Raw genomic sequence first — 17,359 nt, forward strand, 5'->3', positions numbered from 1 at the left:
TTTTTGTACTAAAAAGCTGCGTTAAGAAGCAGTAAGAAAGCCGTCCCAAACAAAGCATAACGGTCTATTTAGGACCACCACAGCTTTTTATAAAATTAATTGTGAATTTATTATTGGGACATTCAACATTTAAGTATTGTTGCGTCCTGGAATATTCGCGGCAGTAGATAAATATATAAACGTCTTAGCATTGTACGAAGATCCAGCACACAATCAGATAAGTTAGAGGGTGTAGCGTTCATAAGAGACACCAGAGTTTTTACGTTGAAAACCCCTGAAAAGGGAGAAAAACCACGGGGCCTGGCCCAGTTTGAATGAATCCACTAGAATTTGAGTTGGTTACAAATGAGGCCCTTCTTAGGGAGAAAGCCTTAGCTTGGTGTTACAAATGTACGTCATATAGAACGTATTACATTGTGGGAGTTACAATAATCAACATAGACATGTTTGTTTGGTTGGAAGGGCCATTGTCGGCAAGAGACAGAGGTCAGAAGGACCGTAGTCAGCAGGAGACCGGGGTCTGAAAGATCGTTGCCTTTTGATGGAGGTCGGAGTGACCGTAGTAGGCGATGGAGGTCGGGAGGACCGTAATCGGCAGGAGACTGGGGTCAGAAAGACCGTTGTCCTTTTATTATGGGGACATTCAACATTTAAGTATCATACAAACATCAAAATCCAATAATCTTAAGATTATTGGATTTGCCTAGTCGAGATGCTCGATTTGGCAATAAGTATGTATGATTTGTATATCATTGGACCTTTCAATTAATGTCTTGAAGTTTTCAATCTTATTTTAGGTATTTGATTTGAGCTTATTTGGACTCAAATTATGTCATTTTCCCCTCACTTTTTGCTTCCCAATTTTTACTTTTTTTAAAAAAGTCGTTCAATATCAAATATAACAATTTCTTATAGACAACGAAAGAGTACGATCGCACTTCATCTTCTATTTTTTCTCTTTTTGATATAAAATGTGATGGGAAGATGTTGCATTATAGAACTAATGATAGATATAATATACTTGTTTTAAAGTAATGGCATATAATAATAATAATAATAATAATAATAATAATAATCTTTGCACAAAAAATAATATAACTTATATTTATATAAGTTAGTATTTTTTTTTTAAATCAAAAACAAATTTTGCTAAAGAGCATTAGGCCCAGAGTGGAATTTGGGCATTAAAGCCCAAGTTTGGCCCAAAGATTCAAATTCTAACTTATAACAAATACTAATTCGAAATTCTAAGACTAATTTTGGGAAAGTTTGGTATGGAGAAGTTGAATCGTTTGATATATCTGCTTTAAGGAGGAGCTTAGATGACCATCATAATTTTGTTTTCAGGCTGCAATCATAATTTTTATTTGTTCGCTATATTTTTACTGTTTTTAATATTTTTTTGAGCTAGAAAAACTACTTTTTGTAGCAGCTTTGAAGTTTCGTTTGGAACGACTTTTTGTTGCTTCTTAAAACAGCCTTTTAGTAAGAAAATTAAAATTTTTATACTAAAAAGTTAATTTAAGAAGCAATTAAAAAGTCATCCCAAACAAAACCTCAAAATTATTTTCTTCACAATAATTTTGCAACCGCTTCTATAAAAAAGTTATGACTATGCCAGACATAGCCTTAGAATATTCAGTTTTTTTTTTATGAACAAAAATAGACTTGGTAAGCTGATGATATATTATTGTTGCGGGCTTGAATATGCGCGGCGGTAGAGTTTTAACTATACGTCTTAGTTTTGCATGGATATCCATCACACACATAGAGAACACAAGATTTTTTACGTGGAAAACCCTTAAAAGGCCCTTAAAAGGGGAAAAACCACGAGGCCTAGTCCAGTTGAAAATGATTCCACTAGAATTTGAGTCAGTTACAAAGGGCTGACTCGCCTCCAAGGGCGATCAGATAGTGTGCAATATCAATGGCTCTTTCCAAAAAGAAGAGGTTTAATAGATTATTTGTATGAGATTTTGAAGATTCATTAGTGCTACTTGTCGATAACAAATTGCTTTTACCAAGAAAGAAAAAATACTTTATCATATTCCGATTCCGAGAATCTCATACTTTAAAAGTTGTGCCAGGTTCTCGTGCTTTGAACTTACATGATAGCATACTAATATATGGAATTAAGAGAAAAGATTTTTCTTTGAGACAGTTTTTTTATTACTTTCTAAAGTAGCTCTTTAAAACAAAATTTTTTTATGAAATTTTTTTTTTGTATAAAAAACTGTTTTTAAAACAGTAAGTAATCAGAGGCTTAACCGGGCGTTACTTAGTTTAAATGAAATTTATCCTGCTAATTAAATTTATTGATAAATAAAACGTTCAACCAATTAAAAAAGAGTCGTTGATGATAATGGTGATTAATTAATATATTATCATAGATAAAAAGTAATAAATATAACATTATGTTAATTAATGTAATATATTTGATATGAATAAAATCACAATTATTAATCAATTATAATAAAAAAATTTGAAATAAAAGGTTGAGATTTAATTTGAATAATTAAAATAAAATATCAAGATTTGGCATGCATGGAAGAAAATTCAAGCGACTTTTATAATTGAAGTATGAGGTGTATGGAGTTTAAATGAAACCGACGGAACTATTTTACATAAATATGTTAAATGAAACCGACGGAGCATTAAAATTAATTTAGTATGAGATGCATTAAAGGAGCATTAAATAGTAGAATAATATAATTGTAATGGAGCTTTTAATTTTTAGGAATATGAAGTGTTTATGATGAACGTTGTAGATTAATTTATAATTTATAGATGAACGATCTAGATTTGCTTAGTATGAGATGTATTAAAGGAGCATTAAATAGTAGTATAATATAATTGTAATGGAGCTTTTGATTTTTAGGAATATGAAGTGTTTATACTTTATAATGAACGTTTTAGATTAATTTATAATTTATATATGAACGATCCAGATTTGCTATGGGTGGATTCCCAAGCCACACTTATATAGTAGTATAGATATATATATATGCATGTAATATTAATGTTTATATATATATATATGTAAATAGCAAGAAATAAACGGATAAGAATGTAAATCCCACAACTATAAACATATAAAGTCAACCTTTTTTCATTGCTCTCCAGCGAAGAAGCCAACTCATAGCATTAATTCACATGTTTCTGCTACCAAACGCGTTGACAGCTCTACAAGCCCACAGTTCTAAGGCTTTACGCATTCTGAAAAGAAAAAAAAAACTAATAGAACATGGGTAGGATAAGATAGATTTATCCGTCCAGCTTTCATTTGTCTGATACGTTTAAGCAGAAAGAGGGAATAGTTTAAGAGTAACCAAACTGAGAAAGATGATGGAATCCATCAGTTTCTATATGAAATTAAAATTTTGTTTGGGACGGCTTTCTTACTGCTGCTTACGTTTAAGCAGAAAGAGGGAATAGTTTAAGAGTAACCAAATTGAGAAAGATGATGGAATCCTTCAGTTTCTATATGAAATTAAAGTTTCGTTTGGGACGACTTTCTTACTGCTGCTTTAAGCAGCAGTAAGAAAGCAGTCCCAAACAAAGCCTAAGATGGCTTTCTAACTTCTTGTTAAAGTAGTTTTGTTGTGCTAAAAAGCTACTTTAAGAAGCAGTAAGAAAGCCGGCCCAAACGAAGCCTAAGAGTTGTATGTATCAACCCACAATCCTCCTTGAGCAGGAGCTTTCAACACTAAGATTTTATTTGGAATAGCTTTTTTAATGTTTTGATTTTCAGATTGCAATGATAATTTATATTTGGCAACTATTTTTTCATTGCTTTTTAAAAAAAATTACTGAAAAGTTACTTTCTATAACAACTTTTAAAATTTACAATAGCTTTAGAAAGCAATAAGAAAACCGTCCCAAACAAAACCAAAGAATTTCACATAGTGTCTACTCAGTCATATGGAGCCACTGTGGGAGTGCTTCATTCTTAACATTTGATTATGGTTAGATTAACGACTTTGATACAAAAAATTAGACTAATTCCTAATAGTAGTTAGGAGAAACACAGCTTTCTATTCAAATAACTATCACACTAAACATGATGATTGTAGAGAATAATAAGGAAATCAAGCACAACAAGAAGAAACTATGATTTATAATATTTGGCCTAAGTATTTGAATATGTTCATAAAGAGGGGAGACTCAATTTATTATAAAGATGTCACAAATTTAAAAAAAAAATTAAGTACAAGATAACACACGATAAGTCATCCAGGATGGACTTGATCAGAGATGAATCTCAATGCATAGTTGAATTAGAAACTTACAAATTCAATTTCAGGATCATCTGAACTATGATTTCAACAAACTTAAAGTCAAATTGGCCATTACAACGAGATTAACCCAAAGACATCAAAATTTATCAAACCAAATGATATACAAATCTTGTGCACAACAAAATCGAGTGTTTCAATGAGACTAATCCTACTACTTTAAAAGTATCTAATTACGAGTGTGACATCATTAAAACACTTAAATGCTAAAATAACAATCTATGATTAAGTGAATTAATACGAGTTGCTCGATGGTGTGATCCAAATGTTGGCTATAATTATGAATCATGTAGCATGTTACTTTAAAAAATCTATAAATATACCTCACTCTTTATATGAAAAAGGGGGAGACTTGGGGGCTTGGACCTTGACTTGAGATTCAAAAGAACTTAGTAGTTTGAAGAATCTTGAAGCTCCACCTGAGTACCATTGTTGAACCAATGCCTAAGCACTGTCGTTAAACCACCACCAAACTAGCACCACTCTAAAAAAAATTATAAATAAACCTCTATTCTTTACATGAAAAGGAGAACCTAAGCACTTGGACCTTGGCTTGAAATTTAAGAGAGCTCAATAGTCTAAAGAATCTCAGAGCTCCACTCGAGCATCACCATCTAACCAGTGCCCGAGTGCTAACATTAAACTACCTCTAGACCAGCACCTGAACGCTGCTATCAAATCACTAACAAACTGCCATCACCAGGCCACCCCCATATTGCCATTGTTAGACCACGGTCCAAATGCCATCATTAGACCATCATCGGACTACCACCATCACCACACTTTGATCCTCCGACTACCATCGTTTGACTTCAGATCTCTGACCGTTGTTGCTTGATTGCAGCCCCATTAACCCCATCACCCAACTATGATCCTCCAACCTCAATCACCCGTCTACGATCCCCAGACCACGAACCTATGACTATCATCACCCGACTATAACATTTTAGTCATCGTTATCAATTAAATTCATTCGGCCATTGTCGCCTGACAATGGTTCTTTGACCGCAATTGTCTAATGACGATTCTTCAATCACTGTCACCCGACTACAATCTCCTGACCACAATCGTCCGACTACAATACACTAATCTCTAGTCCTCTAACCATTATTGTCAGGCTACATCGAACCCCTATTAAATTTGTTACATATCATCGCTAACAATATCAAAACATGTTATCTCTTATAATATCAATGCTCATTGTCGATACAAACTTTGACTCCCAACATAGGAACTAGGATTTATGTTGAATTTCTTAATTTATGATCACCCCTCCTTAAAGGAGTTTAACCAAACACATAAGTAAATGATGTCCTAAATATAGCTCCCATGACACAAGGCTCTTCCAACTTCAATCATGTAATATGTTAAATACATAGCATGTTTACTACATTATATCAGAATATCTTACCACGAGAAAATATATCCTTTGTAAATGATAACGAATGATAGTTGATTTCAGATCAAAACCTAAAGAGATTCAGGTAGTGAAAGAAGAGGTAACCATTGATGCTTTCCATAAGCATAAACTCAAATCACAACCAAAACACTTTCAAATGTCTGTTACATTCTCATATACATGTTGCAGGTTTTCTTCATGCAACTTTCAAATAATGGATGGATGATAGTAAGAACTAAGAAAGAAATGGGTGATACAAGAAAGCTAGACTTAGGTTTCGTTTGTGACGGCTTTCTTACTGCTTCGTAAAACGGCTTTTCAGTATAAAATTTTTAATTCTTTTACTAGAAAGCTGCTTTAAGAAGCAGGAAGAAATTCATCCCAAACGAAACCTTAGATTTCTGAATTGAAATTAAACAAGCAAAGAAACAAACATCAATGATTCTCACCTGCCCTTAGGATTCATGATCTGAGAGAAGACGGCACTCGGCGTGAGTCCGTCGGAATCCTCACTATTGACGCTCCGACCGCCAATGCTCACTGCACTGGATGTCATTGTTGTCGTCGTTGTCATCGAAGTATCCATTACTGGATCATCCACAACCTTCTTCCCACCACCCACCATGAGTGGTGTTGCTTCTCCATCAGACATTCCACAACTCATCAATTCTCCATTGCTCTCCTCAGCACTCTCCTGCATCTGCAGCGCAAACTCGAGGTTCCACAGCACATCCCCCATGGCCGGTCGATCTATGCTGTTATCCGACACGCACTTCTCCGCCGTCTCCGCAAACTTCTTAAAGCATTCTGGAGCAATCTTTCCCTTGAGATATGGATCCATTATTTGATCAAGAATTCCCTTCTTTTGGCAATGCCTTGCCCATTCAGCAAGACTAACTTGTTCCTTAGGCAGACTTGGGTTCAGCACAGGCCTTGCACAGAGAGCCTCAAATAACACAACACCAAATGAATAAACATCAGATTTATCTGTAAGTTGCTGCCTTCTAAAGTACTCAGGATCAAGATACCCAAAGCTACCCTTCACCACTGTGCTCACATGAGTGTTATCAAGAGTAGGACCTGTCTTTGACAAACCAAAATCTGAAACTTTAGCAACCCATTTTTCATCAAGCAAAATGTTGGTAGTCTTCACATCTCGATGGATGATGGTGTGCTTGGCGCCGGTGTGGAGGTAATGTAGCCCACGGGCCGCGCCGATACAGATACCCAACCGCTCTTTCCACGGCAATGGCGGCTTTTGAGTCTTATAAAGGTGCTCTCGAAAGGTTCCATGGGCCATGTAGTCATAGACAAGGATCATCTCCTGGTTCTCCTCGCAGTAACCGATCAAAGATACTAAATGTCGATGTCTGAGCTTTGAGAGCATCTCAATCTCAGTTTGGAATTCATGAACACCTTGGCCTGACATTGGGTTCCCTCGCTTTATCGCGACTTTTGTTCCATCATCAATCTCTCCTTTGTAAACCTTTCCAAAGCCCCCTACACCAAGTAGAAGCTCCTCATCAAATCCATTTGTGGCTGCTTTGATCTCAGAAAAGGAGAAATGGCGACAAAGGTTGGATGGGAGGGAGGCAGTGTAGCTTCCAGTTGTGTTTGTCTTTGCTGATCCAGCTGAGTGAGAGTTTCCATATAATGAAATGGGAAGCCAGCCTGAGAAGCCATCGCTGGCACTAGAATCCTTTCCTTCCTTCTTCTTCGTTCGACGGCAAATCACAAGTGCAAAGTAACAAATTGCAAGGAAAGCTACAGAACCAATCACACCACCAACAATCCCAGGAATCTTGCTAGACTTGGAGGAGTCCTTTTTAACCAAAATTCTATCAAGTTCAACATCTGGCTGTGGCAGAAAGTCAGGATTCGGCCCAGCAAGACTGTTGTTAGTATTCTGCAGTTTAAAAACTTCAATTCCATTCAAGATTGAATCGTAAAACTGAGATTTTGATTGAGTATTTGGGTGAAGAGCAAGCCATAAATCCACCATTCCAGAGCCTGACGTGATCACAACATAATCTTCATGAACTGGCTTGCCAATCCCACCACTCCAACCAATAACATCAGCTCCTACTTGTGCAGTTTGATTGTTAAGATAGATATTAAAAACCCTCTGGTTAATCTTCGTGATTGGGTACTGAATTTCACAGAAGTGAAGTCGAACGAGGTAGAAGAACCCAGCGTCAACAGACAAAATCCAGCTCAAGTTGTAGTTCAGATTGATTGTAGCAGAAGGTCCCATTGACCTCGCCGTTGAGTACACATCAACAGGAGCTATGTACTCAGGGAGGGTGTTTGAGTACTCAATTGTAACATTTGGATCCGCAGAGTAAGTTACGCCAAATCCAGCTCCATTGATGTAAGGTGAATCGTCTGCCCAAGAGCGAAACAAGCCGGAATCCGCCGTCGGAGATATCGCCTGACCGCCGACGTTGAGACGATAAACCGTCTGCATCGCCCAATCACCCACGATTGGGAACTGAGTTGAAGAACTGCTACCGGTGACCAACAGGGGAGTGGGTGTAGAGAAGATGTCGGGCATCGAGACGATTTCAATACCATTGATGAAAGCAAAGGAGTTTGTATAGTTGTTTGAAGGAGTAAAGGTGAGATTGAGGGTGGGAGATGAGACATTGAGGGAGTATTCTTGGATAAGGTAAACAAAGTTGAGAGCTTGGGCGGTTTGATAAGCGGAGAAATTTTGCAGGAGGGTGATTGGGCCGGCGGTGACGGAGAAGATGGCGGAAGAAGCGGCGTGGCCGGAGTAGTTGGAAGGGTAGAAGTAGAGGCGGAGGAACTTGCGGCCGGGGCCGAGGGGGAAGGAGTAGGTGTAGGGGGAGGTGAAGAGGCGGGCGGTGAGGTAAGGGTATTGAGGAACGGAGGAATCCTGATCTGAAGCTGTGGAGCTGATGAAGTTTTGTGACGGAGGGGAGTACTTGGAGCCGGCGTCGCCGTCCCATGTACGGTTGTTGGAGTCTGTGTGCTGGCCAGATTCGCCGCAGTCGAGGAGGATGTAGTCGCGGGGGACAAAGGGGGAGTTGACTGCGCTGCCGCCGGAGTCGGCGGCGACGGCAGCGCAGATGGCGGAGGAGAAGAGGAGGGAAAGGAAGAAGGGGAGGAGTGGCGGCGGCGTCTTCATTGACGGTTTTGGTGAGTCGATCTGCTCACGTTGGAGAGATCGATTGGAATTTTGCGAATGCAGGTGAATTAAAGTAGATCTCTAGCTAAAAAATGGACCGAGCGAGATTAATACGAGCATTAATGGTTAAAAAACAGAGGTTTTAAGATTGAACTAAAGGATTCGAGAAGAATAGGAGCGTTACAGTGAATACAAAAACGGATCTTTTAAGAATAAACTACAGCGATCGAGAGGTATAAAAGCGTTACACTGCTGCAAAATAAGAATTTTACGATAGAACTGAATCGATCGCGAAGAATAGAGTGAAACAAAATCCCAACTTTGAAGAAGACAGAAATGTACCAAATAGCGTAGAGGGGAGCCGGCAGCGGAGTTGAAGAGAGAGGGAGATGGAAGAAGAAGGAGGTGAAAGTCTCCTGCTGGGCAGATTGTTTGGCTTAATCAATGGCAGAACGTGGGATTTGATTAAATAATTTAGCTCCTCGATGTTTATAGCAGATAAAAGAGAATTCTTTGATGAATGACGCGTATTTCGTGCTGAGCTGGGGGCAGGGGGAGGAGGAGATTGAAGGAACTTAAGGACAGTTGGATCCAGGAAGTCGGTTACAGGTGCGATGAGATTAGGGGTATTGAGCAACTCCAGCCGTCAGATTTGGTCGATCCTGGATTGTTTGATTGAGGTGGTGGTTGTGGGCCGTCGGATCGACGTGAGATGATGGCGGGAATTTCTTGTAGATTCTCAGAAAACAGGTTATGCCTAACCCGAATGGACCCGGTTTAGACCTAGGCTTTATTTGAAACAAATTTCTTGTTTAAACAACTTTCTCAGAATACCTACCGATGCTTAGCTAGGTTGGTGGGCGTGCTCGGGTTGGAACCCCCATACCGAGTTCGATTCTCTCGAGCGGCAGTTGCCCCTTCAGTGGGGGCCATCAAGCGTCGATGGCCCGTTAGGTCGGCCGAGGTTTACGGACCGCCAAGCATCCTGGCGGAGTCAAGGTGGCAGCGGACGGTTCCTCATCATAAAAAAAAAAAGTCTCATATAAAAATTTATAGTTAAAAAAAATTATATTAAAAAACTAAACTATTTTAAAAAGCCGTAAAAAAAAACTATCCCAAAATAAATCTCACTTTATAAAGCAATGTTCAAAGGCTTCTTATAGTAACTCATATGATATTGAAGTGAAAATTAGTTTGATGCTCGCAAAGTAACAACCAATTATTGTGTATACTATCTTGTGACTTTATTTTCTATTTTTTCTTAGGAAAAAAAAAGAAGAAAACCATAAAGGGAGATGGATTGACCTTTTTTTAGAAAAAAAGTTACAAAATTTTATGTACCAATGAATTGGCTAAGTTAGAATGGTTGAACCAAGTTGAATCATCTTAAAATCATTAGTTATCCATCAGTAGGTTGTCCAAAATCATTATAGAAACCATATGCAAAAACTCCTTGAAAATTTGTTGCTTATTGTCGCCAGCTATATTGACGTAAGACAACATATATTAGGCTGATACATGTCATTAATATGCATCGTTACATATAAAACCAATGAACAACATTGACATTAATGTTGAAACTCATTGATTTGGGCACTCATTATAACCAATAATGTTAATGAATGTCCTTGCATGTAAAGCCGATGTATGTTATCAATGCACACATCACTTATATGATCAATGCATGTCTTTGATGCATGTTATTACTTGTAAAGTTGTCGCATGCTATCAATATCAAGGTTAACGTCCATTAACTTTATCGCCTACCACTACTCATGGCATCAATGCACATCATTTCTGATTAGATAGATGCACGCTATTGACACTAGCTTTGATTCTTAACGTCAGCGTCAATATTATTGGAAATTTTATTGCCAGTGTTCTTCTTTTTAAAACGAGAATAACTAAGTACATCATAAACGGTCACTAGAAGATAAATGCAACTCACTCTAGATAAAACTTAAGTATATTTGCATACATATCCATAATTCTTATATAAATTGATAAAACTTAGGTATATTTGCACGCTATCAATGATTATGGGCAGAGCCCTTGTATTAACCAAAATAAAAGTACATGTGTGCAGCTATAAAAAAATAGAGGATGAGCAGCTATCAAAAAAGTGAGCAAGCTCAACAACAGAATTAATAAAAAGACTACAATGTGATTGAAAATGATTTGAAAAACAACAAAAGGGCTACCCCAAAATTGATAGACCAAAAAAATAAAAAGCAAGCACTGCCAAAAAAAAAAAATCCAAACCATATTTAAGGGATACAAATCATCATCCAAGGTAACCTGTTAATATAAATGCAACAGGTGTAATATTCAAGATAGGCAATGCGTAAAAGCCTGCAATCTATGCGAGGCCAGAAAGACTACCAACAGCTCCCCTCCATTGAATCCCAACAACAATAAGCAACTTTGATACAATCCATCAGCCAAGCCCAGAATGACTAGAGAACAACAACAAAGGCAGACCAGTTACTCCGTTACCATGAAATACATCAATCTTTAATAGTGTCCCCATATTTCCAATTTTTCATTTTCAATACAATTGCCCTCCTAATTTGAATGCAAAGTGTAGAGTAGATTCGATAATTAGAATAAATTAATCTTTCATTTTTTCCCTCCAATTGAAATAAGTTGTGCAGCAAATAATCAAGAAATAAAAGTTTTTTTTATCTTTAAGAGGGCAAGGTCTGTCATCCACAAAGTTTAAAACCTGAATAATGTTTGGCCTCATAAAAAAACTTCCTAAGTCAGGAATATATTTTGTGATCACTGAGAATGAATAGTCACACTCTAAAAGCAGACGAGCAATAGTTTTAAAATGAGAAGAGAGTAAAGGGCATTGATGATCTATAAAGTCACTCCTTTTAAGCAATGCATCTACCGTTTTGAGCCTTCCACGTACATCAAGCACACAAAGATAGAGTATTTGAGAGCATAATGCTTGTACCATATGAACTTAGACCAACTATAGAGAGGATATTCTTTATAAAAAATGTTAATAAAAGTGGAAAAACTAATATTCTTTCAATATTTCAAAGTTAACGAAGTGCTTTGACAAGAGAAAATAGAAACGGATTTATAACGGTACATAAATGCCCATCTAAAGAAGAAGGAAGATTCCAAGAGCCCTTAGAAATAAAATCAAGAACCCTGGCTTTAGCGGGGAGTGTAAGGGTAATAGAATTGCTAAAATAGGATTTAGCAATAAATGGGCCATTAATTCATGAATCCCAAATAAAGGTGAGCTTGCTATTCGGAGAAATATAATGTGTCACACAATGAGAGATACTCTCAGCCGCACTACATAAAGCAGACCAAAGTTTGGAATAGTTAGTGCCATGACGGGTCCCTGGGGAGGTGAGCAATATTTTGAACTCAGCAAAAAAAAAAGAGAGGCGAGTTAGTGTTATAAAATATGACAATGAGAGAACAACATTGAGTATGCTAGAGAGCCTTATAATCAGAAAACCGAGACCTCCACATTGCTTAGGTTTACAAGTATTGTGCCATGAAATCATATGGACTTTCTTTGCATTTGTATCCCCAAATAAGAGAAACTTAGAGCACATCCTACCCAAAATTTTCAAGATTTGGGTATAATCTATCCATGAATCCAGTAGACAGTCATGTTCCATATATTGTATCTAAAAAATTGAAGACACTCTGCAAAAGAGAGATGACTGGCCTTCCAACCAACCAGGTGATTAAGACAGCTAGTAAGAGGGGATGAAAATCAATAATGCAAGTTTTGGTTAAGGAAATGGGAAGGCCAAGATGTGCCATTTTGAAACTATGCAGTGAAATATTTAGGGCATAACATATTTCTAGAGGGTTGGAAATGTATGTGGAGATAATAATATTACTTTTTTCATAATTGATCGATAAGCCAAAAAAAACTAGTAAAATAACTCAAAATATCAAGTAATATCTCACATTTGTGTTTAGATGTGTTACCAAAGATCAATAGATCATCAACATATAAAAGATGTTTGAGATGAGGTCACCACTAGAGACACTGACAAATCTATCATGAGAGTGAGGGTTATCAATCAAGCATAAGAAAGCATCCATGATGATACATAGCATATATGGGCTAAGAGGATAGCCCTGCTCAGTCCAGTAGTGGAATTAAAAAACCCATCCAAAGCATCATCGATATAAATATATAAATAAACTTCAGAGATTCAAGCTTTGATCCACAAAACAAAGAGAGTAGGGAAACCCTTATAAATCATCTTTTCTAGAAGGAAGCTCCTAGAAACTGAGTCAAAGGCCTTATGGATAACAAACAACACATAATAGTTTTTTCTTGGCCATTTTCTTGAATTTTAATATTAATTCAGAAGCAAGTAAAACATTGTTTGTGGAAATTCTATTTTGAATGAAACGAGCTTGACTTTTCCCAATTATAACAGGCATAATTTATTTCAACATTTGGCCAAAATTTTTAATATTATTTTATGAAAGACATTGCAAAGCGATATAGGCCTAAAGTTAGTAATGTTTGTAGCGTGGGAGCTCTTTGGGATGAGAGAGATAGCAGTGACCTTCACCTTCCTAAGAAGATAACTTTTAGAGAAAAAAGATTTAATAGCTTTACAAACAAGCGGCACAACAATCAACCAACTAGTTTTAAAGAATTCAAAATTATAACCATTAGGGCTAGGAGCTAAATTCGAATAAAAAAATAGCAGTTTTAATTTCTACGTTAGTGACCATTATTGTGAGAGTGGCCCCAAGATGAGAGGGGACAACAGATCTCAAAATATTGCTCCCCATTATATAAGATTTTCTTTGGGATATCTTTTATATTACTTTTTTAAAAAAAATTTTAGTATAAAAAATTTTAGTATAAAAAATTATTTTAGAAAATAATAGAAAAGCTTAATCAAATTAAGACCTCATTTGGGACGATTTTTTTATTGATTCTTAAAATAAAATTTTAATATCAAAATTTAAAATTTTATGCTAAAAAACTGATATAAGAATCAATAAGAAAAGGGATTTTTACATACATACCACTTTATAATATGGGTATTACATATTTAACACCTAAAACTTAAATATTTCATATATGCCACTCAAACTCATTTTTTACCTCAGAAATGCCACTCCGTTAACAGCGACGTCTTAGTCCGGTTGTAAATGCCCTAACTTGCGTGCTCCTTCGGCTCTTCCCAACGAACTCCTCTGGTTTTTTGCTTTTTGCCACCGGAAGGTAATATCTCCTCCTCTCTTTCTCTTTGCATCCTAAACTCTGCCATTTCCTAAGCTTCGAACTCCTCTCGTTCTTTGTTTTTTTCCAACCGGAAGGTAAGATCCCCTCCTCTCTTTGCATCCTAAACTCAGCCATTTCCTAAGCTTTTTGCCCCCATTGTTTCTTTAGCTTCGCAGTGTGTTCTTTAGCCATTCTCGTTCTTTGCTTTTTTTTTTCTTCAGATTTGTGTATTTTCAGATTTTTTGATTTGTAGTTTTCAGATTTCTGTATTTTGTGAGAAGTTATGTAATTTAACTTTTGTTTTCAACTAATGTGAAAGTGCCATGTTTTGTGTTCAGATTTGCAGTAACTTTTGTTTTCAGATCTGCAGATTTTATTTCCATGTAATGTGAAAGTTTTGTAAGAAAAAAGCATTTCGGAACTTGTAGCCAGAGGTTTTTGTGCTTATCTGTCGTATGAGTTACATTTTGTCTTGGTAATTTACGCCGGATTGGATTATCCTGATGTTGGCTTCAAAGAAAAATAATTTGTTTTCTTTTGTTCATAGATTGTGCTGGTTTCAAATGAGTTCAACAAACTCTTCTGCTACGAGGCGCCCACATTGTCAAGTTTACTGTTACTGTCATCTTAAGTGTGCGTTATATACTTGCTACCGTGGACCCAACTCTGGAAGGCAATTTTATAGATGCATGAATAATCGAACGGAAGACGATTGCAGGTACTTTAAATGGACAGACAATGTAGAAGAGACGTCTTATGGTACACCTACTGAAGTTGAAGGCTTTGAAGCTAGGATGTCTAAGAAGCTTGACTTGATCATCTTGTTGATGAAAGTCCTTGTTGGTGTTGTTCTTCTAATAGCTATTCGTATTTATTTAGTTTAATGTGTAAGTAGTCTAAATGATGTAGAAGTGTGTACTTGTAATTGTTCTTGTTATAGCTATCTGTAGTAGTAAGATATAAGTAATTGCCAATAAACAATGAACAATAGGGTCTTAGTTCATACCTTGCTACGTAGTAGAACTCATCGACATAAGTATGCCACAATGGGTGCTCTTTCATACCAATGAAGGCAACGGCATGAATGCAAGGCAACCCTATTAGCTGCCATACTCCACAAGTGCAGTCCTTTCTTTCAATATCAACGATTTGTCTTGAGTGCAGTCCTTCCACCTCAACCTTGGAAATGCTAGCTTGCCGAACAACCAAATGATCTTTCCTTGTTGTTATATCTCTGATATATTCTTCCACATTTGGAACTAATTCTTTCTGCCAAGTCAAGCTAGTCATTTTTCATTGAGCTCTTTGTTCCATAACCTTTTCCCGGATCAAATCAATGAGGTCAACTGCAGGTTTGGTTCTAGCATCAGAAATCCATGCGTTAAATGACTCAGCAAAATTATTTGTATTAGTAGCATGACCTATCCCGATCATGAATTGACTTCTTGACCACTTATAAGGTAAAGAAATGAGATATGAGTACAATGTAGGGCTCAAGTCATGAAGTTCAGAAAGCTTCTCGTTCATCTCTACATTAGTATAGGCATTTGCTGCTGCCCAAACCAGTCCTTGCATTTTTTGCCCTTCTTTACATCGAAAATTTTTTTTTATATTCTTCCACAAATGTCGAATGCAAATTCTATGCTCAGCTTGGGGATATATTTCTCTGATTGCCTCTCCCAAACCCTTCTCCATGTCAGATATGAAACTAAGAGTGCTTAAATTAGTACCAATAGTCTCTCCCATGTTCTTCAAGAACCATGACCATGAATGTTTGGACTCAGCCTCGACAACAACATATGCTATGGTGAATAAGCCATTATTTCCATCAACTGAGTTAGCGGATAAAAGGACACCCAAATACTTAGATTTGAGATGGCATGCATCTAAACTTATAAGCGGTCTGCACCCAAATAAAAATCCATCCACACACACCTTGAAACTAACATAAAATCTTTGGAAAGAATTACCAATAGCATTAAATGTATATGTGATGTGTGAGCCCGGATTTCTATCAAGTAATTCTGCTGTCAATGTTGGAACCCATTTATAGTTGTCATCAACTGAGCCAAAAATGTTGTCACGTGCTTGCTCTCTTGCCCGCCAAAGCTTCATATAAGGTAATGATAAACCAAATTCCTTCTCCAAACCGCTATTTATTTCTTTTGGTGAAATATCTGGATACCTCTTCACCATCTCCTGAATCTGATTAGCAACCCATGCGGATGTAGCTAGCCGATTCCCAGCACGATTTATCCCAGGGCATGTGTGTTCTCCATCAACTCTCCTAACTTGAAATGATTGAGAGTCTTCACATAGGGATGCCTGAATTCGCCATTGACAACCTTGATAGGAACATGTCGCAATAACTCGTTTCTTATCACTAGCTTTTATCCTCACCCCAAAGTTCTCTTTAATGGCAAATGATCGGAGAGCATTCTTGAAACTTGTAGCATCATTAAAAAATGTACCTATAGTGATATCTGTAACACTTGATTTTTGAAATCTCGAAACACCATCATTCTGAGAAATGGAACATTGTATATTTTGTTCAAAACTTTCAATCCCTATAACATGTGAGTTTGATTGATCTTCATCACCTTCGTATAGTGAGATAACTATTTCGGCACGTAAACTTTCATTCGTTTGGTTTACCAACAAGCTCACGTCAGCATCGTAATTGATTACTTTGTACTCCTTGGGTGATGTTCCGTTAATGTGATAATGCATGTTGTATCGATGTCCTTTCAACCAAGGACATATTCTAGCAATCTCTGATCTAATCTTAAAAATATTCATATGTCCTTTATCAAGTTTCACAGTTCTTTGTTTGCCGCCAATATATCCCTTTCTAGATTGGTCCTTTGTGTCAACCCAAATTCCTCCATATTTAAATGCAATAAACAAATTCTCTTTTCTACCTCCACATAAATCATCTATTGCTTCGTCACAATCCTGCATTACCGAATTATGCCATGAGGTTGTCATTTTTCATTAACAACAACCTGAAATAAACACCACATCGTTAATTAGTGCCAAAAATATAAATATAAAAGAATAACAAACGTTTCAACTATTGAAGAAAAGTTGGAAGCTTCAGTAATTTAAAGCTGACAAAACTTTTTAAAAGAAATACATTTTTATTGCAGAAAAGCTTCATCTTCAATAAAGCCAATATTTATGGCTTTGCCGAAAAGTTTCATCTATTGAATAAAATTACAACACAAGCTGCAGGTTTCCTTTCACAGTTCTTTGTTTTTTTTGGGACATACACATTTCTT

The 17,359-nt window shown here is 36.7% G+C and overlaps 1 protein-coding gene across 1 annotated transcript; it reads right to left on the bottom strand.

Annotated features, from left to right (window-relative positions):
* Positions 1-5,780: 5,780 nt before the first annotated feature.
* On the bottom strand, positions 5,781-9,379 carry LOC110099578 (receptor-like protein kinase FERONIA). Its single transcript, XM_028697053.1, has one exon. It carries the CDS (start codon positions 8,843-8,845, stop codon positions 6,140-6,142), a length of 2,706 nt encoding a protein of 901 aa, XP_028552886.1. The 5' UTR covers positions 8,846-9,379; the 3' UTR covers positions 5,781-6,139.
* Between the last annotated feature and the right edge of the window lie 7,980 nt (positions 9,380-17,359).

Source organism: Dendrobium catenatum, unplaced genomic scaffold, assembly GCF_001605985.2.
Source record: "Dendrobium catenatum unplaced genomic scaffold, ASM160598v2 fragScaff_scaffold_858, whole genome shotgun sequence".
NCBI lineage: Eukaryota > Viridiplantae > Streptophyta > Magnoliopsida > Asparagales > Orchidaceae > Dendrobium > Dendrobium catenatum.